The sequence below is a fragment of the Numenius arquata genome, chromosome 11 (assembly GCF_964106895.1).
Source record: "Numenius arquata chromosome 11, bNumArq3.hap1.1, whole genome shotgun sequence".
In the NCBI taxonomy this organism is placed as follows: domain Eukaryota; kingdom Metazoa; phylum Chordata; class Aves; order Charadriiformes; family Scolopacidae; genus Numenius; species Numenius arquata.
In genome coordinates this window covers 43,152,837-43,174,031 of record NC_133586.1, presented here as the reverse complement: position 1 = coordinate 43,174,031, position 21,195 = coordinate 43,152,837, and the positions used below count along the sequence as shown (strand labels likewise).

At 42.7% G+C, this 21,195-nt stretch overlaps 1 protein-coding gene across 2 annotated transcripts in view; it reads right to left on the bottom strand.

Annotated features, from left to right (window-relative positions):
- Positions 1 to 21,195, bottom strand: part of FSTL4 (follistatin like 4) — a 234,559-nt gene that overhangs the window by 90,262 nt on the left and 123,102 nt on the right. For both annotated transcript variants that reach the window (XM_074156169.1, XM_074156168.1), the window contains exons 4-5: positions 17,426 to 17,616; positions 13,357 to 13,477 (exon numbers count right to left, since the gene is read on the bottom strand). In XM_074156169.1, the coding sequence (XP_074012270.1) occupies positions 13,357 to 13,477; positions 17,426 to 17,616 (312 nt within the window). The remainder of the gene's footprint in view (positions 1 to 13,356; positions 13,478 to 17,425; positions 17,617 to 21,195) is intronic.

Genomic DNA, 21,195 nt, shown 5'->3' with positions numbered 1-21,195 from the left:
AACTAATAACAACAATGATAGTAATAATGATGATAGGAAACCAAAAATGCCCACAAGAAGAATAACTGCTTCATCAGATATTTCAACCTCTTGTATGAGCAACTCTTATCTAACCCTCAGAGGAAATTATCCCACGCATTGACAACAGGCACGTAATGAAATTCCTTCGCCACTGGCCCTGTTGGTTTCTTTAAAGTTTCTTTTATTATAGCAAATTTGTGGATCGCTTAACACTAATTGAAGCACACTCTGTTCCATGGGCAGAAGAATGTCTGCAAAGCCTGATGGAAGATCTGAAGCTTAGAGAGACACCGCATGGGAGGATTAAAGCGATGGATCAGTACGATGCGGTACCGAGCCCCCCAGCTTTCCTTTTCCCTTCCCTCTTGCTTTCTCCTTAAAGGAAATTACACCTGCCAAGTCTTCCCTTGCCTAATGTTTAACAAAAGGAAAGCTGATCAACAATCGCTCTGAGCTGCTGGTCTTCTCCCAGGAGCCAGAAGAATGAAGCTAACCTGCCACTCTCTTATTTTTTTTTATTTTTAAAGCTCTTGGACACATGATGCCTATTGCAGGGAAAAATCTTTTATTCCCCAACGTCCTCTGTTAAAGAGCTCTTGCAGAAAAGGAATCTGACAGTTCATTACTTCTATCTGCTCAACAGACTTTTGACATAATTGTATTAGTGCCTCATTGCGGGGCTTGAAAAGTGAAATCTGAAAAGCAGCTTTTTGTCATTGGTTTATTTATTTGCTGAAGCCCCTCTTTATGCACTAGAATACAAACCATATTATTTGCCGTTCATATAATTTGTTTAAAGCATTACGTTCAAGAGGCCACCTGTGCAAAGGAGTGAGCGGGTTGCTCTCCCCCTATTTAAGAAAGGAGAAAACGACTTTCTGAGCCAAATCCCTCCCGTCGATGCACTTGATTTGACTGAATTCCAGCCAGAGAGGGTGCAGGGGAAGGGGAGAGCAGGAGACACCAGGTCAGTGCCCACGGCGCTCACCTGGACGGCAGAAGCTCTTTTATTTTGCTCTTTTTTGCTCTCTATATCTTTTAGTTTGCTCTTTTATTTCCTGAGCATCCCTCTCCTTCGTGGGAGCCCGACACTGCCGGAGGGATGTGGGGCTCTCCGGAGGAGTCGGTGCATTAGCAGCCCCTCTGGCACCCGCAGGTTTGTATTTCTGCCTTGTCAGCATATTTCACCATCGCCACGGAACTCCTCTCTGGCAAAGAAAATGCATTTCCATTCTCTTTGAAAGCTATTTGACTTGGTGGGTGTCCACGTAGCACTGCAAGATGAATGCACGCTATGTCCATTATAAATTGCTTTCATCTTCCATTCAGCTATAGTTGTCGGATGTCAATGTATTAATTACAATCCACGGTGCTTGTTCATCACATTACACTGAAGTATTCAATAAATACCAATTAACATATTGGAGTCTTTCCATGAACATATCTTGCCTGACTTGGAGTGAATGGGCTCATAAAAATACATCTTAAAACAAAATAAGGAGGATAATAGCAATTCTGTAACAAATTTAGACTCATATACATCTCATATTTCAGCAGATGATGGGTTAGTAAATTGCATTAAAAGCAAAGCAACTCTATTAGCACTGCCAGAAGATGTGTGATACCTCACAGCAGACTCCAAACCAGTCTACATAGGAGAGACGTGTATTTTTTGTGGTTTATACTACACTGAATATACACTAATGGTGAAAAAAAAACCCCAACAATAATTAGTATTACAATAACTGGAAATGTGCTCTCTAAACCAGCTGGAACACATAACTTCTTAAGCCCGTAAATTACCTTATGGGCTTGTCTCAGGGGCTGGAGATGATTTTGGTGGCTACCACAGTGCTACATGAATTAAAGACGGACAGCACAGGCTTTTATGCTGTTTTCTGCAGGACAATCTGGCACAGAGCTCTTTTTGTTACTGCAATAAACCACAGTCCCCTGAAGAGAAAAGACTGAAGGAAACAGCCTCTGATATCAGTAATGACCAAATGCAACCAGATGTTATCACTACTTCTGAAACAACTTTGCCTCCAGGTCCTCCAGGAATATAAACCCTATCTAGTGATGCTTGAGTATCAGCTACAGTTGTCAGGTCTGCCATGCTCTTGTTTGGGTTTTTAGGGCAGAAAAAGGAGTTTTGGTTCCATCTGGTCTGGTTTGTTGATGAATCTGGGTTGCCCTGCTGCAGAAAGCTGTGCTGGATGGGAAGGTCCATGCCTCCCACCCCAGCCAAGGTGTCCTCAACAGGCAACTGCAGCCTTTCACTGCATGACTAGCATATTAAAGAAAAAGACATTAGCATTCCTAAGAATAATAAAGAAATGATATTCCTGTCCTGCCAAACAGGATGCTGAATGGTTCATTTTTAACTTCGTTGCTGTAAACTGCAGGAAATTGTAACTTTACATGTGGTCATCCTCTGGAGGAACCCCCTCCTGGGCATGTAAACCACTAGGTTTTTGGGAAGGTGCTGAGTAGCAGGCGACACAGCACATCATTCTCCAGTTTGACCATACAAACATTAGCAAATGCTTTTCCTCCAATTTTATTAAGGGCATCCAAGAGGGCCGTGCTAACAGAGATAACTTAGATACCCAGAAAAACATTAAGCCTGGACCAGGAGTTGCATTTCCTCTCATCAGATTGCCACGGGCTCCTGAATTTTCACAGCAGAAAGGATTTGTTTTTTCCCCCACCAGCAACGGGTTCCTGAGATCAATAGCCTTTTGGAGATGTGCAGAATATAAAAGGGAGACATTCGTGCAGCAAAATGTTTATGAGTCTAACGGTAAGAGCTATCAAATAATAGCTGTGAGACTGTGTATTAAAAATACGTATATAGAGCCTCTGTCGTAAAAACAAACAGTGCAGTGGCACTGCCTGAACTCCGGCAACACGGTGTCATGACTTGGCAACAGCTCTTGGGTTTTCACAGACCAGGGTCAAACTAAGCAGGCTTTTATTTTTTTCCTTTCTTTCCCTGTGTGAACAGCAGGACAGCAAACCAGGCTGCGAGTAGAGTTTCAGCAAAGGGGGCGTGTGATGGAAAACTCCACTTCGGGGCAGTACCAAACACTGGCAAAAGGTGAATTTTCTCCATGATGAAAATAAAGGAGGGATGACATGGAAAATCAGGTCACAGAACCAGACAGGAGCACAAAACCAGAGAAAAAGTTGGTCTGGACATTTTCTTTCAGGAAAAACTTCAAAATCAGTCTCTACCTGAAAGCAACGTGGGCAGCAGCTCCGTCAGACCAGAGCCCTACAACCGTAACTACACTGTGGGAATGCCCTGGGAAACACAGTTCATGTCAAAATGCAGCCTGAAAGTGTAATTTTGCATGTTACCCTGGTCTTTCAAGCTCTCAATTCTCCCATTTAATTTCATATTCAGAAGGTGCGTGTATGCCTTATGAAATCACAGGGTGAGGATATTTTTATTCTCTCTTTTCGCCCCTCTCCTTTTTCGGTGCTTTGCTTTGAAATCACTGTCATTCCCACTCCCTTTTCTGTCCCTCTCTGCACTCCCTCCCTGCTCCAGCGGTTTTTGGGGCTGTGATGCCCAGTGCTGCAAGATGATGCCAGGTTCTAGCTGGCCACAGAGCAGGACACTGCTCCAAATGCCCTTCAGTGTCCAGTGGGTACTGTGACCTTTTCTAACACATTATTCAGGTTTGCATGATGAACAGAATGACCAATAAAAAGAAAAAAGCTGCCATATACTTAGCCCATTTCTTTTTTTCTTCTTGGTAAATCACAGTCACGAATTACTTCTCTAAGCAGCAAGTTTTTAATAACACTGCTGGGATGTCAGTGCATGGACCGTAGGGAAAGTTATAGGATCTAAGCGGGGCTTAAAGCATGGGTTCAGTGGGACCTGCACTTACTGGTTTGCACAAAAGAGAAACAAAAATTCTGCAGACATAGTTTATATACTGCGGAGGGAAAATCTGGCGGCAGAAGTGGTGCTTTGGAGGCACGGCAGGCTTGAGCTCTGAGTTATTTATTTCTATTGACGGCTCTTGATGTTCTTTCTGAAGTTTTGATCATCAAGAAACTTGAGAACGAGCTTTTTATGATGGTACTAAAGACAGACATTGGCAACAGCTGAGTTCCACCTCAAATCCTGATGCCACCGAAGCATCTCCGAAGCTTTTTACTTTTCTCTAAAGGCTAGCACCTTTTTTTATTCTTTTTGGAAGTATTAAAGCAGAACCAACCTTTGAGTTCAGCTTATTCAATTTCCTACTGACATTTTTTTCAGCTTCTATCTGGACTTCCTGGATTTGTCAAGGAGATTTTCTCCTATGAAGAACATGAAATAAAAACATCTCAGCTGTGGCTCTACATAAATCGTATCATCACACTGGGGATATGTACTGTGCTTGGTAATTTTCTGATGGCTGTTCTGGCATTTTGATTAAAAAATTAGTACTGCAGCTCTGTAGTGTTATACAATATCAATAAAGTACGTGCTAAATGAACTAAGAACTGGCTGATGGATGGATCTCAAAAAGCATTTCTCAGAGGTGACCACTCAAATAGGGTTGTTTCTAGTAGTGCCACATGAAGAGTCATCCAAAACCCAAATCTGTTCAACATCTCCATCGAGATCTGGAACGAACACGGAAATTCCAGCTGACATTATGGAGACCACAGAGTGATGGAGTGGAAGGCAGGACTGAGGTACTGAGCTTTTTGGGTTAGCTCGTAACCTCTGCCCATCCACAATAAAATATTCTCATATAACCACACATACAGTTATACCTAAGACATTGACCACATGTCCAGGAAGGAGGAATGCAGGAGAGAACCATAAAATGAAAACCAGACAAGGTAACTAATCCTGCCCCAACTTTAGCAGGGAAAAAGGTAAGTGACAAAACACACACCAGCAGCCAAAGACCAGGGTGATCCCTGCCTGGACGGTGGGGAAGGGTAATACAGGCACATGGGAGATGCTACCCTCTGCACCAACACTGGTGGTACCAAACCTAAAAGGCACCAGAAGATACCAAACACAAATACAACATGAATCAGGAGCGGTAGCTGCAGTAGACACATCTGAGACAGATGTTAGATAGACTTTCTCTGATACATTAAGTAACATTTTTGGCCTTAAAAATCTATGAATCTGCTAAACTGGTCGAAGAAAAGACGAAGAGCAAGTAGGGGGAGAAGCGATTCAAAGCATCCACGAGATGCCTGAAAGGGTGAAGAGAGAGAACATCCACAGCGGCTTTCCTTAGATGAAGGCAGATTTCAAAAGAAAAATATAGCTCTAGCAATTACCCACTAGGAAAAACAGGTACAGAATACAAGAAACAAGAGAAAATCAGCAGTTAAGATGTTCCAGTCTGTACGTAATAAAACAAGACCTAGGGAAGCCTGCCCAGGATGCTCCAAATCACACCTTTGACTTCATGTAAAATCTTGTGCATTTTAACTATGATTTTCCCCATTTTAGTGAAAAGACAATTTTGCTTCATGACTATGCTGCGTGTTCTTCACAAATTCCTCAGAAAGACAGACTTTGGCTGAAAAAAAGAAAATGCAAAGCTGAAAGTTTGGAGCTGATTTTCAGAAACGGTGTCTGCTTTTGCAAGACCAAGAACGAAGCGCTAGGAAAGCCTGCAATTCCACACTCCTAGCCCACTGAAAAAGCAAATTTTACTTTTTAGCTCTCCACCTATGTGATCTGAAGGTGCACATGTATGTCCAGGACTGTCAGCCATTTTATGATCTCACCAATATTTGTATTTGCTGTTCACTGACATCATTTTGTGTCTGCAAGCAACCAGAAATGCTATTATTTGTGACTGTGAAATTGCTTCAGTGAATATTGCTGGTATGGATCAAATAATTTTTTGAGAAATGGTATTTGCCTGGTTTTATGCACCAGTGAGTCACTCATGAGTACTTATAAATATTTAAATATTCTACTCCTGCAAGAGTCCGTGTAGACATTTGATATGGTTTGTACTACATCACCTCCGAAGCACTACTCCACACTGCAAATTCTTGCATTTAAAACCAAGATTTACAAATCAATGCACCCTGAAAAGCATTTTAAAATCACTAGTACATTGTATTATAGTGAGTTTTCTTTGCAATTTGTAGACAATAGATTTCCAATAACAACTTGTAATTAGTTCATTTTCTCTTACTCAGTCATTACATATTAAGCCCGTTGACATTTTGCAGATGGTATCTTTTGAAACGAGAGGTATTTGAAAAACTACTAGAGTTTGGCAAATCACACTCAAGTTCATGGGTTCCAGTGTGCAACTGATACATCTGTGCAGAAAGAAATGGCAAAACTAGTGTCAGATACTCTCTCTGCCTTTTTCTGAAAAAATCTGGACAGCAATTCTTGACCAAAAGGCATGAAATCACAATAATTTTAACAAAATTTTAATTTTGTCATGAATTCTGCCAAAATTTTATTCCAGGAAACTCTGTTAGTTCAAATCATAATTCCAAAACGTACAAACTACGCAGAGTACAAAACTGAACAGCAAACCTGGTTAGATGAATTGATCTCTGATCTCAAGATGGAAATGTTCCCTTTTTTCGACCTAAGGGAAAACCATCTCCCCTTTTCCAGCATTAAAGATACGTCCACATGCAACGTATTTTTTCCTGATCTGAGCATTTTTAGCGTTCTGTCTGGAACAGTATTTTAGCATTTGAATCATATTTTCTTAGAACAAATTTGTCTTTCTTCCTACAAATTAATTCTGTTTCTCTTTTTCTCTGAAAAAATGACTTTTACTTTGTTCAAAATGCAGCAAAAAAATTGAGAATATACAACAAAACCTGATTCTGAGAGATGCTCTGCGGAATTGCAAAAAATGCAGGGCACTTTGCTGGAGCCCAGTGATAGATTTTAGACTTGAAGCTCACAACTGAAGTTTTCCACAACGACATGAGCTTTAAAAGAGAGTGAAAAAGAAATCACTTCCTTTGCAGAATGTGTTTCTTTGATAGCAAAGGAGAGAAAAACCCAAGAAAATCAAAGCAAGAAATTTTTCCACATTCAAAAATTCCTGTCCATTAAAATGGAGTAAGGATGAACTCGCTTAGATGTCTCTCCAGTTGAGGAACCCTACCAGCCAAAAATTACGTTTTCCAGATGCAACAGGGTCAGTCCTCGTGCTAAAGCCAGGCATCCTACACTGCATTTATGAGCAAGGCAAGGAGCCAGCTGCTTCTGAAGATGATCTAAGAAGTCAGGACTTATTGAGCAGGGAGACCCCGAGAGCTGATCAAAGGCAGCCTTGACTTCAAGAGTGTCCCTGGAGCACCGGCATCAGCCCAGGCACAGGGAGCCCCTCGGCTCTGGTTTCTGCATGTCCCCTTTGCAAAGCTGCTGTGCCTACACCTACAGCACATGCTGCCAGCTCGTAATGCCTAAAAATAACACCTAAAAAGCCAGCACAGGGTTTAGAACATCTCCTGAAACAGATACCCCACCACCTCTCTGGGCAGCCTGTTCCAGTGCTCTACCACCCTTAAAGAAGTTCCTCCTCATGGTTAGATGGAACTTCTTATGTTCAAGTTTGTGCCCATTTCCTCTTGTCCTGTCACTGGGCACCACTGAAAAAAGACTGGCCCCATCCTCCTGACACCCACTCTTTAAGTATTTATAGGTGTTGGTCAGATCCCCCCTCAGCCTTCTCTTCTCCACACTAAAAAGACCAAAGTCCCTCAGCCTTTCCTCACAAGAGAGATGCTCCAGGCCCCTCATCATCTTTGTAGCCCTCTGCTGTACCCTCTCCAGCAGTTCCCTGTCCATCTTGAACTGGGGAGCCCAGAACTGGTCCCAGTGCTCCAGATGGGGCCTCCCCAGGGCAGAGCAGAGTGGGAGGATGACCTCCCTCCACCTGCTGGTCACACTCTTCTTCATGCACCCCAGGATGTCATTAACCTTCTCAGCCAGAAGGGCACATTGCTTGCTTGTGGTCATCCTGTTTGCTTGATTTTTAACTTTTAGTTTTCTTTGTGCTATAAGATCACATTATTAAATTCATCATTCCAGAAAACGCCCAGTAAGTTGCCTTGATCCTCAGTACCATGGCTTCGCATCGCTCCTCAAGGCGAGCAGGAATGGGTTGTGCTGTCCAGGTGAAGGAAACCTCATTTCTTCCCTGAGTTGTTCGCATCACCTCTAACACTGCCTCCAGCCAAGAGGAGAGGCCAGTGCTCCCCTGCTTGCTGTGGCGTGTTTGAAGTTTAGATATCACATAGCTCATAGGAGAAGCAAATCAATGTTGGTAAGCTAATGAATTATTTCCAAGTTTCTACCAATATTTGCAGCAACATGAAAGAAAAATCACAGACCAGGGAGATTGCAGCTGAAGAGCCAGAGCATAGTGCACGAATCGTCAATATTTCAGGACTATGATTTGATCCTGTAGATAACTGTTGCTACAACGTTGCTTAAGAGAACACCTCAAGCAAAACACTTTATCTCACAATACAGTTGTCCAATATAATTAACCGGGCTTGACCAATCTAGCTGGAAGGGAGCGGTAACAAATACCTAACCCTACGTGCCATGCCATCGAGAGGAACAGCTTTGTAAAGATGTGAGTAAACAATTCATCTGAACGTGCAATTTACAGGCACAATTTCTGCTGGAACAGCTGCCTCGCCAGGTGTACGTGGAATACATATATTATGGACATATTTTTCCAAGGACAGGTATTCATTTTCCTCATACAAAATTTATTTATCTCCTTCATTAAGATGAGATGTCTATCAAGAATAGTTACGCTTCTAAAAGCTTCCTTCCTCACTCAACAACTCCCTCTCCCACTTGACCAAACAACTCTTTTTTTAGCTTTTGTTCCCTCTTCAAGGTAGGGCTTGGCTTTTCCCTGGCAAACATCAATCTCAACAATTTTGGGACAATTACAGAGCTCTGTCCTAAAGTAGTTTCTAGAGAATCAGAAATATGCACACCTCAAAAATAGATCCGTTTTATACTCTGCACTTCCAATGAACCTCCAGAGGACCCCTGGAGGGGCCAGGGATGGATGGCTCCAGGTTGGATGGGGCTTTGAGCGACTTTGTCTAGTGGGAGGTGTCCCTGCCTATGGCAGTGAGGCTGGAACTAGATAAGTCTTTAAGGTCCCTTCCAACCCAAACTGTTCTATGATTCTGTGATCCCATTTTCACATTTCCCCTTCATGCTTTTTTTGATAAATATTAAGGACAGGTCAAAAAGGAAAACCTGAACTAAAACAGAATCAGGAAAGAAAACAAACTCCTTGTAAAGACTGTAACAGCATTATAAGAGAAAGTTTAAGAGAAGAGCACGGTGATCCTGCAGCCTTTTCTGCATTCATTCCTGCATGAAATTTGCTCCTTCTAAACAGTATTTGTTTAGCTAATAGATAATCTTTAGATAATAACATATCCATAGATGATAACATATCTCTCGTCTTAGAGAAACAGCAATTTTCCATCTACATGTAACATACAATGCTGGGGAAGTAACAACTGGACTGAAAAATAATAATTTGGTTATTTTTTCTTTCAAACTGCCTTTATGGTGAGTTTTTTTGGTGTCCAGATATGAAATTAAGGATCTCAAAATGCCACTGCAGAGCCACTACAATCTGTGTGATACAACAGCCTTTAAGAGCTGCACCTCAAGGTGAGAGCAGTAAGACACGATGGTGTCGAGACAGGGAAATTACCTTGGGGTATAATTTCTAATTTGACCTACTGGAACATCCCCAGTTTTTTACACAACCTCAGTCAAAAAGCTGTGTAAATCCAGTGTGACCTACTGGGAAGAGCTGCTGCGGGGTAGCAGAGACCCCTGCAAGAGGCCTTTTCTGTGCTTCCCCAAATTTAACGACATGCAAAGGCAACCTGCAAGAAGGGGATGTTGCTTAGGAGAGTGCTGTAATTGCCAATGAGCTAGAATTCAAGGGGCTTTTATCATAGGGTTAATAACTTCCTATTAGCTAAACAACGTTGACAAGATAAAGCCAGTTTGATGGAATGCATGTTTTCCCTCTCTTCGACATATTTGTATTACAAATTGACCTGTCCACATTGATGATAATATAGATCTAGAAGATTACGCTGATTTTTTTTCTTCAGCTTGGCTTTCACATCTGCCAACTTGCTACTTTCCCATTAGGGAAGACAACAGGAATGCCAAAAGTGACATGCCTAATTCTAATGACCTCCAGTCGGATACAGTTCCAGAAGTTATATCCAAAAATCACTTGTCTGAGCATATTTAAAGTATGACTCAGCTGGGTGATGTGCTTGCCAATTCACCAGACTCTCTCCACGCTGATTAATTAGATGCACACTCTGCTTTAGCTCTTATGACAGCTAAGCCTTTTATTTATTACTCATATATTGAATCTTTGTGACAATATAAAGAAAAGACAAGAGGCAAATATACTTGCTAGTTTTCTATTTTTGGAATGTATCTCGAGATCATCATATTAAAAATTATTTTTTAAAATTATCATCCTGAGCCTGCTTATCTAATTAAATTTACTAATGAGAAATTAGAAGATGTCTACAAGTTGCTCTTTCCAGAGCTGCCAGGAGAGCATTTGACCAATCTCATACATTACCTATGTATGATGAAGTTGATTTGAAAAGCGATACTTTAATCCTGTGTTAAATAATATTTCTAGTTATCCCCATGCATGGAAGCAAACTCCTAGAAGTTGTATTTTTGGGATTCAGGAACAAAAGAACTTTCAGGAAATCAGATGAAAGAGGATAGTGTTAGTAGGAGAGCTGCTATTTCTGCCCATAATCCAAAACTGTACATTAAGAAGTGTATGCAAATGATTAGCATGATTAGAAATTATTATTAAAACTAGCACCTATTAGATGTAGAGCTTGTAAGGGTGAAACCACATTTCAAAAAAAGTAAGAGATTGGATTCTTCTCATCCATGCATTTTTTACCCATTTACAGCCGATCAGCACAGATGGGGATCAAAAATACTCTTTAAATGTCTGTGGGTCTTGGAGAGAGATGATGGGTCAAGAGAAAGCAAAAGACACGTGGAGAGAGAAAAAGAGACAGTTTTGGGGCTCTGTGAGTTACAGAAAGGCCACAAGACTCTTTAACATGAAATGCAACTTCTCAAGCAGCACGAGAATGACAAATTGGAAAGCTCTTCACATTATCAAGGTCATCTTCAAACCTTTCCAAGACTGCGACACTCTACCCGAGCATGGGGCACCCAAACAGATGTAACGGAGTTTTTGAGAGGATAAATTAGATTGAGACTTTCTGATGTCACTGAATTCTGGTAATTATGTTCCTGGGCTTGCTGAGCAGCCATCCCCACAGCCTGCTGCCAGCATGCAAAAATGAGTGGCTTGGGTGAATTTCAAGCAATAAAAAGATCACCCCTAACGGGCCACAAACATGAAAAATGTGCGGGATGTTGTACCTTTAAACTACTGTTGCAAGCCAAATTCTGGCTCAGAACAATGCACAAATTTCATAAACACTTAAAGGACTGCAAAACAAAGTGTGTGCTTAAGACAAGTGTTTGAAGTATTTTTGAGATGTTTTTCCTACATTGTGTAATAAAGGAGAAAGATATATTTTCCCCAAGCACTAAAGTTCCCTTACAGAGTCCCCAAAATTTCTAAAGCTGCAAGCAATAAACTTTGGTTTTAAATTAAAAACTGATGAGCCACTAACCACTCTAGATAAAAGTGGAGAATCTGGGAAAATTGAAAATCGAGAATAAGTCTGATTGTCAGCTTCAGATGGAAAACAATACTCCTCATATACAAAATCCTTTTGATAGACATTCATTGTTACGCCCTGGGTTTTGTTACAATATTTTTGTGGTTTATCGATTACTATCTCTGTTCATTGGCTAATATTTTGTACTTGTCTTCTTTTCATTGCCTACTTAAAATTCACTGAACCAAAAACTCATAGAAATGACTCTCGGAATTTAGCTTTGAGTTGCTGTGACTTTGAGAACCCATTGATCCAAATATGCTCCCAAATAACTGCATGTCAAGCCTTTATAGCTGGGTTAATTCACTTTATGGCCTTCTTAATGTATGAGGTTTTATGTTTTACTGTATATCTGCTGGTTTGAGTGTGCTCAGTTGAATTAAATGCATATGCAGTTCAAACAGGTCCAAGGTGACAACTGGGGCTAATTTTAAAGCGCTTTAAACATTATTATCCAAAGTTGGGGTTTATTTTGTAATGAAAAGCCAGAAGTCAAGAAAACAAACCATTCTCTTTAGAAAACAGGATATTTAACAAAAAAAAAAAAAAAAAAAAGTAGAGGTTCTGCATTAGCATCGTGGCTTGCCAAAGAGCATCAATGAGGAATTTGCTGATGCAGGGCACAGGGTGAATCTCACACAGACCAAGCTGTTCCCACCCACCAGGCTCTGGAGCACGGTGCCCTGGTTTAGAACATGGAACCAAGAGGTACTGAAATTACTTTGTCTTTAAAATGCCAAAGATTTGAGAATCCCACTTAAGAGGTAACCAGCTTGTTATCGGCCTTTTACCTGCACTCAACAGTTTTCTTTAAAGAGCATTACCAACGTCTTTGATGAACCACACACAAGTACTCTGTAGCTCACTATCCTAATTATTGCAACTCCCTCCCCCAACATTTTCTTTCTTTTTTAGCATCCCAAAGGGATGAGCATCAATAAAACTTTTTATCATCCAGGTGAAGGAGACAATGTGGGCCTTTTCCAGGGAAGCACTTCAATGAATGCTTAACTTAGAGCATGAACGTAAAGTTATGAAGATAAATAGGATAACATAAGTACTTATTTTTTCACATTGTTTAAGTAGCTCAGTGATCTAGGGATGCTTGCAAACGGTGTCAAGATACGTATTGAGATTGCACGCCACAATCCACATGTGAACAAATGGCAGAAAACATAATTCCCAGGCAGAATATTCAGTAAAACACCACAGCAAACTAACTCACATCACCACAAGACATTTGGACAGGTTTCAACCCTGCTTTCTCAGGGTTACTCAGAAACCACATACTCAGTTCTACAGACCTGGCCAGTTCACCATTGCCATCAACAAGAAGCACAACAAAATACACAAGAAAACAGTAAGTCCCACACACTTTTACCAACCTCCTAGTTCATGCTTATCCTTTGGAGCACAGCAACCTTTAGAAACAAGCCTTCCATAGTATTTTTATGGCATTAAACACAAAAAGGGATTATCTTTGCTGACTCTGTCTGGGAAGACAACATTGCCATCACAGGTATTTGCACGCTTTCAACACCCAGGACAGACAAAAGCATTGGGACTCACGGAAGGCTGTATAGAGCTCCTGCAGGGTTAAGCGGCCATCATTGTTGTAATCATCAAACCGCAGAAGGTCTTCTAGTGTACAATCCAATAAATCATCTTCCAGGTCCTCTTTCTTCATTAGCTGTAGCAAAGAGAACAGGAAATCCTACATATAATGTAAAGCTACAGACTGCTGTCGTGGCTCACCCAGTAGATTTTCCATTAAACAACCTTTGGGGAAATATATATTGATATATTGTACCTATCATTGCATATTTGCTTTGTATCTAGATAGAACTGATATTCACATTCCTGCTGCAATTCATGTGCCATGGATGTGAGGGTGAGGAGCCTCTTCCTTCAGCAGCAGCACAGAAGTGCATTTTCACTTCACAAATGTATTGAAAAATAAATGTTCAACAGGGAAAAAGGAAAGTCTGTTTTCCCTCTCTCCTCTGTAGGTAAAGACAAAATTGTATTCCTTGCTTTTTGGACAAGAATGGGCAAGAGTAGATGCTGTATTCAATACCAATGTGTTTTTCCAGCCCCTGACAGGTTGTTTCTTATGTATTCTAAACATTTCACACATTCTACGTTAAAAATGAAGAGAGCTTTAGAAGCTGTACATCCAAGTTAGCAAATAGCCAAAATCAGACCTAAGCATAATGAAAACATAGGGTTCCCTGAATTTATTGTAGAACATGAAGAAAACTGCTGAAATGTTGCATCTTCCAGGCAGGAAGGCTTTTTGTTGTAGCCCAGGGACTCTTTTATTTACTATTCCAGTCTTGGCCCATTATATTGAAGCAATTTAAAGTAATAATGCTAAAAAAATGACCCTTCACCTAGCAAGTAAAAATGTTCAATAAAAGTGAGATCAACCATAACTTCCAAGATCAATCTTCTAAAGATGGAAATTTCCCTTTGTCTACCTTTGTATTGAAAATTGATTAACTTTTCATAAGACTGACAAGTTTTTACCAGTGCTTTTGATTTAACGTCAGGAAAAAAAAACACCCCAACACAAAACACTTCAGCTGCAACAAATTCAGTAGATTTATGAATCCGACTTTAAACTACATGAAAGTTTTAAATGGAAATAACATTCCAATTACCACCCTTGTTAATAGCCCTGCACACCCACAGCTGCAAAACTACACAACCATTTCACACTGCCGGGTCCAGAGGGAAACTATTCGATAGGGTCCACCAGCAGCCAGGAGGTAAAGCAGCTCTGAATAGAGGGGTCTGGAAAGAGGGGAGATTTAGATTAAATATCAGGAAGGAATTTTTCACTCTGAGGGTGGTGAGAGCCTGGCCCAGGTTGCCCAGAGAAGCTGTGGCTGCCCCATCCCTGGAGGGGTTCAAGGCCAGGTTGGAGGGGGCTTGGAGCAACTTGGTCTGGTGGGAGGTGTCCCTGCCCAGGGCAGGGGGTGGCACTGGATGGTCTTTAAGGTCCCTGCCATCTTTTTGATCAAAGCAATTCTGTTGTGGAGATCAAAGGAGTGGGCAAAGATCCTCGCTGTCTCCCAGTTCCTGGTGCTGCCCCCCAGTGTAGGACTGTCCTCTCTGGAGGACTCTGCCTCCAGCTTCTCCTTTGGGGTGAATCCATCCAATGAGCCTCCTAAAGATCCCCCTTCAGGTCTTAAAAATGACTTTTTTCTGCAGCAGTGCACATTACCTGCCTCGAGTTTTTCCTTGCAGACAAGGTTATTGTGCTCGAGAGACTATTTTTCTTTTAAATAAAACAAAGAAAATGCACAGCAGCAGCTCATCCAGCCGCCAGAGAGAACGAGGTCCCGCTGCACCACCTTCATTTCAGCTGCCTCTACCCACGGGCAATGAAACTCCCATCGCTGGGGGAATTTTAAAGTTGCAGAGAGCTTCAAATTAAAGAGGCAACACAAATCAATCCCAGATCTACCTAACAAGGCAAGACAATTTCTGTTAAGGCTATAACACAGGAAATAAAAATTGCTCATTACCTAAAAAAAAAAAAATCCCTTGAAAACTGCGTGAATAAACTGGTCATGTAAAACCAGATGAAAATCACCGTGTTGTTTTCTAACAAGAAAAATAAGATTTGACACATAAACTGTGAATCCTGCTGCTGTGAGAACCCTGGTTGGGTTGGCCTGGTTGGGACTTTGGCCACGCTGCCACCAAGGGGTCCAAGATCAGTGCCACTCAGCTCAGGATTAAAAGTAGCCATGGCTTATCTATCTACTACATTAACTGGCATTATTTCATCTTTTGAGAGGTGATCACGTCGTCAACTCAGCCATGCTGGTGGCAAGCCTTTGTGGAGGATGTTTGGGTGAGAGGGCTCCTAGCTGAGGGCTGAAAGTATTCTGGTCCATCAAATGGAAGCATGCTCCAGATGTGCAAGCCCATTTACCAATTTTTGTAACAGTGAGAAGAGAAAAATTGAAATAATAGTAGCCAAGGTCTACGCTTGCTCTTGTGAGAGAGACCTGAGCTCCAAGCACATCTGCAAACAAAGCCCATGGTAACTTTGCAGCAGACCTTAACGCACCAAGCCCTGCTCCTTTAAAATGCAGGTCATTGTTTCCTCCTAATGGTAATGGCCTGCAGGCTGCCAAACCTTTATTTCCACGCCACTTGCGTTTTAATATCCTGACGGAGTAAGTTTCATGTAAAAAGGGGAAAAAATTGGAGAGTAGAACAGACATTTAGACGTCACTATGCAAAAGCTGGCTTTGAATTCAGATAAAAGTGTTTTCTCATACATACCATGTCTTTATAAAAAAAATATCATCGCATGTAGATGAAGTATTGTATATATTCATAGCCCTGAGATCTAAGGGAATTTACGCTGACACTTTGCATTGTGCAGAAAGGCTCGTGCATCATGTCAACAGCCTGAGGATTAAAGTTCAGCACAAACTGTCCTACCTGGGAGCGAGCTCAGGGAGGAGTGAGTTGGCATCTGTCCCCCTGCATGCTCCCAGCCTGCATTGACAGGCAAAAACAGCACCCCACATCATGTTCACCAGGATGCGGGAGAGCAGACGAGATGCTACTACCGAGCAAAGGTTGAAGGGCCAGCTTTGGAGACTGGAACGGGCCCCAGGCAGGTTCTGGCTTCAAAAAGTCTTGTAAAAGGGGTTTGCTTCTAATCCTTCTCATGGATGACACCATGAAATGGAAAAGACAACATTTTCCCACCTCTGGCATAATGAGTTTTCTCCTATTTACAGGACTGTTGCCCAGAGAAGCTGTGGCTGCCCCATCCCTGGAGGGGTTCAAGGCCAGGTTGGAGGGGGCTTGGAGCAACTTGGTCTGGTGGGAGGTGTCCCTGCCCAGGGCAGGGGGTGGCACTGGGTGGTCTTTAAGATCCCTTCCAACCCAAACCGTTCTATGATTCTATAACTGTTTTCTCAAGTCTTCCCAAGCAAAGAGCAAGTTGAGGACAGAGAGCAGGTGGCTTGAGGGCCTGGGCTGCGTGTTCCATTCATTTTACCCATGAGATGAATTCCAAAAGCACAATGCGCCCATAATGAGAAATAACAGGTTTTTTTCAAGCTCTCACCTTTTCTATCATTATTAGGTTCTGCTGAACAACATTTCAGTATCTGCTTAGAGATTTTGGGAAAATAAATCTGTTAAAAAAAACCGTTCCAACTTTGCTGTCATGTCACTACACGTTAATGCACGGTCCAGAAGGCAGGGAGGAAGAATTAAGGGATTTCTGCCTAACTTGCATACACCTAAAAATCCAAATTAATTCTCCCCAAGCTGGCTAGCTGGAAATAGTTCAGAAGATGACGGTTAGCAGTGAGGATTAGTATCTATTTTCAGGAGCAAGGACGGGGCTGGAAAGCTGCCATGTTTTTTTGTTTGTAGAGGAGCTTCAAATGTTTGAGACAACAGCGTCTCCCCAGAGATGCAGAGAGAGAGTTGTGTTCAGCGGCAGATTTTCCTCCTTTACCTGCTGCCGGCCGGCCAGTTACAAACGACTGTTCTCACAAGAGCACTGCTGCGTTACATTCAATTCACACTTTGAATGAAAAAAAAAAACAACCACAATCCACTTCATAATTCCATTTCCATTGAACAATAAACTCACCTGAGCCAGTTCAGAGCTGCTGAGATGCCCATCGTTGTTTATATCCAAGTGCTTAAACATCTCTTCAACTAAGTGGCGCTTCTGGGATGCTCTGTCCTCGGCCGGGCGGCTCGGTGGGCTCCTCCGATGAGCCTGCAGGTCCAGGAGGATGCTTTTGAGCCGGCTGTAGTCTGCCATTGTACAGGTGTCACCTAAAAGATAAGACCGATTTACTGGACCACGAGCGTTCGCCTTGATCTTTTGAAAGGACCAAGCTCCTAAAGGGGGAAAAAAAAAAGACCCAAAGACAGGTTTGTCTGCATACACGGCACAGCTCAGCTCTGTCCTCGAGGAGCTCCCGTAGTCGTTACCTTTTGTAATAGCTGGCAGTTTTTCCAAATCCTGCTGTCAAGGATGCTCTCCAGCATGTTACCGTCCAGATTATAGGGCCTCGGTTACAGACTTCCACACTCAGTTTTGTAATCCCCACCCATATTAAATTGGCTCTACAGTTTTGTGAAGTTAAAATAAATTCATCTATCCTGTGCTTATAAAGTAAAAAAATAAACCTGGGGAAGCTGACGTTTAGAAAGTGCCACGAGCATAAATAAACGGCAGCCCTGAGCATCACCCTGTGCCCAAACATGGAGCTGGTCTTAATGAATCCTTAAAGGCAGCCCAAGGTGGTAAAACGAAGGGACAGTGAGGAGCGCAGGGCTGCAGGGAGCCCCTGTGGCTGGGGTGCTGCTGGTGCCTGCACCCATCACCCTGCAGACCGCCCTGAATGCTTTCCTCAGCCACTGACCAGGAAAAAAAGGTTTATTATCACAGAAAAGCCCTCAAGCTACTCACTCTGAAGTGATGCTGGCTTGGCTGGAGGAATCACATTAAGCCTTCATGACCCTGAAAGCTCCTGCTGTGCTCGCAGCAGCCAGCTCTTCCATGGTTCTTCCCCAGGGAACGCCTTGCTCTGATTTAAAGGCATCCTCTTAGAGGAGAAACATCCAATGCTCAAAGTGGTATAAGATGTTGTGGCCCTTTTCTGCTCAGCTGCTGTCTGGCAGAGCTTGGCAGAATGAAGAATGGCAACTGTCTTTTTTGTGCAAATCTCTTTTTTTTTTTTTTTTTTTTTTTTCAGACCACAGCGGCTGGAGCCTTGCAGGAACCTGGCTGACTCTGCCTTGGAGTGGACCCTGGAGCACCCTCATGCTCCAGCTGTCCCACACTGTGTGGGCATCAACCATCACCCACCAATGGTACCGACACATTCTGCTCTTCTGTTAGATGTCCGTTTCTCTGTAATATCATCTACAATGTAGATCCCTTATTCTCTATAATGATGGTTTTAAAACAACTTTTTTATTTTAAGTCCCATCACTGACCCTGTTGGATTAAAGCTGAGAGAACCTGGTCTCACCTCAGTTTAAGGGACAATACCCTTGTAGATCAGCTCCCCAAAGACTCCAAACGTTACTCTTCTGAAAAATAACAAAAAACCCTTGCATACTGACAACTAGTGTCCTTTTCCTGCTGAGCTGCACCATTTTTGGTCCTCTGGTCCCGCTCCAACCAAAACCCAATTACAATTCCAGGTGGGAGGCATTTCTCTGACAGCAAACCCATCTACTGTCACGATTTTTTTTTTCACCCTTCATACTTTGTGTTCACAACTTCAAAAGCACTGTGACTTGAGAAGGTGAGAGAGGACACAGAGACTGGACACGTGTTCTCCGGTGAGGTCAGTGCCCTACTGCTACCTGAGCAATAACTGCAATACAAGGCTTATTTTCCAACCTGAACTCAGACCCTTCTAGCTTTGAGAGCTTCTTGCTGCTCAGGGGTACTGAGCAGTTGCAAAATTTTTCCTTCTCTCTAAACAACCTCCAAAGAGCTCTTGGTCCCACATGGGATCAGTCTCATTTTCTGCAAAAAAAGAGAGGCTACTCGGTTACTATTAATCTTGTTTACTATTTCTGGGGGGTTTGGAGTGTTTTTTTCCAACCATGTCATTTGATGACTATTGTGAAGGCAGTTTGAAGAAATTTATTTCTTCCAATCATGTGCTTATTTAAGAGAAAAATTGCCTATCCAGTGTAATCAAGCAGTTCTGCAATCCTCTTGTAAGTACCATTTTAGCTACTGCAATAATAGTTTTTCTGAGCTGGAGTTTTCCTTTCTCTTCAGTCAAATCTTAACCCCAGAGATGTATCCAAGGCTAATAAAGACAGGGAAATCTATTTAATTTGCTTCCACCTCTGTTTCTGCTTTGTGGTTTCCATTCATGAACACGGCTCCAGGCAAGCCAGGTGGTGACACACGGGTGGGCTGTCCCACTTATGTGGTCCTCCCCACAGAAGGGACCACCTCACACTGGCGCCTACATGTGCATTGCAGCCAGCAGATCTGCTCACCTCACAGCTTCTTTAACCCTTTTTATTTCTCACTTCTTCCTCCTATCAGCTTTTGCCAGTAGCTTATGCCAAAGCAGCTCTTCCTTTACAGCCTCCGGACCTTTTATTTTCTGCAGTTGGGTCTTTTTTGCAGATACCCCCTAACTTTTGCCTGGGGCAGTGCTTTCCCAGCCTTCCTCCCTCGGTAGCCTTCTGACTGACTCACCTCCACCTTAACCCTCTTTCTGACCACAAAAGGCAGAATTGCAAAAGGACCCAAGTGCTTCTGAAGCCCCTCATCTCTTCCAACAGCCCTTCTCACTTTATTAAGCTTATATTGACAACTTCCCTGGCTAACGGCATCCCTGGGACCAGTGTGATACCAAGCACCCACCTGGGGAACTAACTGGGTGTGATAGTTCCTCGAATGCTGGCACCTCAGCCAAAACTGAGCAGAACTGCATGATTAAACAGCATTTTCAGCATGAATCCTGTGTTAATGCAATGGCAAAATATCAGCAATATGTGCCAGGAGCAGATGTTTGAATCCAAACGCTGCATCTCTATTTCTGCCTGTGTGGGACCTGACCAGGTCACCCACTGGTGACGTGTCCAGGCTCTGGATTACACGGTGTGAGCTAGGAGGTGGTGATTTCCTTTTGCTGCATTATAACCCCCCCAAGATTTTTCCATGCTCTGAAAACAAAGCCACCACAAAACTGCTCTTTTCAAAAAAGTACACGCTCATCTGGGCTGCAAGGCAGCTCAGGGTAGATGTGCTCATCTGGGGACTTTTGGAAGGTCACAGCCACGCTGCAGCCTCCAGGCAAATGTGACGGGTACAAAAAGAGAAATAAAGGGAACCACGGAAGGACAGAGGTGGTGACAGCCTCTGCCAGCAATTCCCAAATCCTGCTATAAACTCACAATACTTTTCCCCTCACCACCACTACACCGTGTCCGGGGTCAGGGACCCAGCACAGGCTCATCCTGCGTGGCAGGATAATGCCATTCCACCACATCCACAGCAAAGAAAACCAGCAATAAGACAATTATGTTTCCTATTTAAAAAATAAGTTCAGTTTCACGTGCTGTTAACCCACGCCACAGTCGGAAGGTCACAAGGTGCTTTCAGCCCCGTTTAAAACTGCTCCAAAACCTCATTACCTTCACCTCCCTCTAGAGAAAAACTACACTCTTCAGCTCCGCTGGAAGCGGATCCCTCGGCATCTCTCCACGGTGTGAATGTGACAGACTCCGCGGGTCTCACACCTCTGAACTGATGGCTGCAGCGAGGCACAGGCAGGCGCTGCAGAGCTGCTCAGCAGCACCCGACGAGCAAAAGCAATAAAGTTCTGTCCCGGGGGTGTCAGATTAATAATTTGTGCTTCTTCGGCTGAA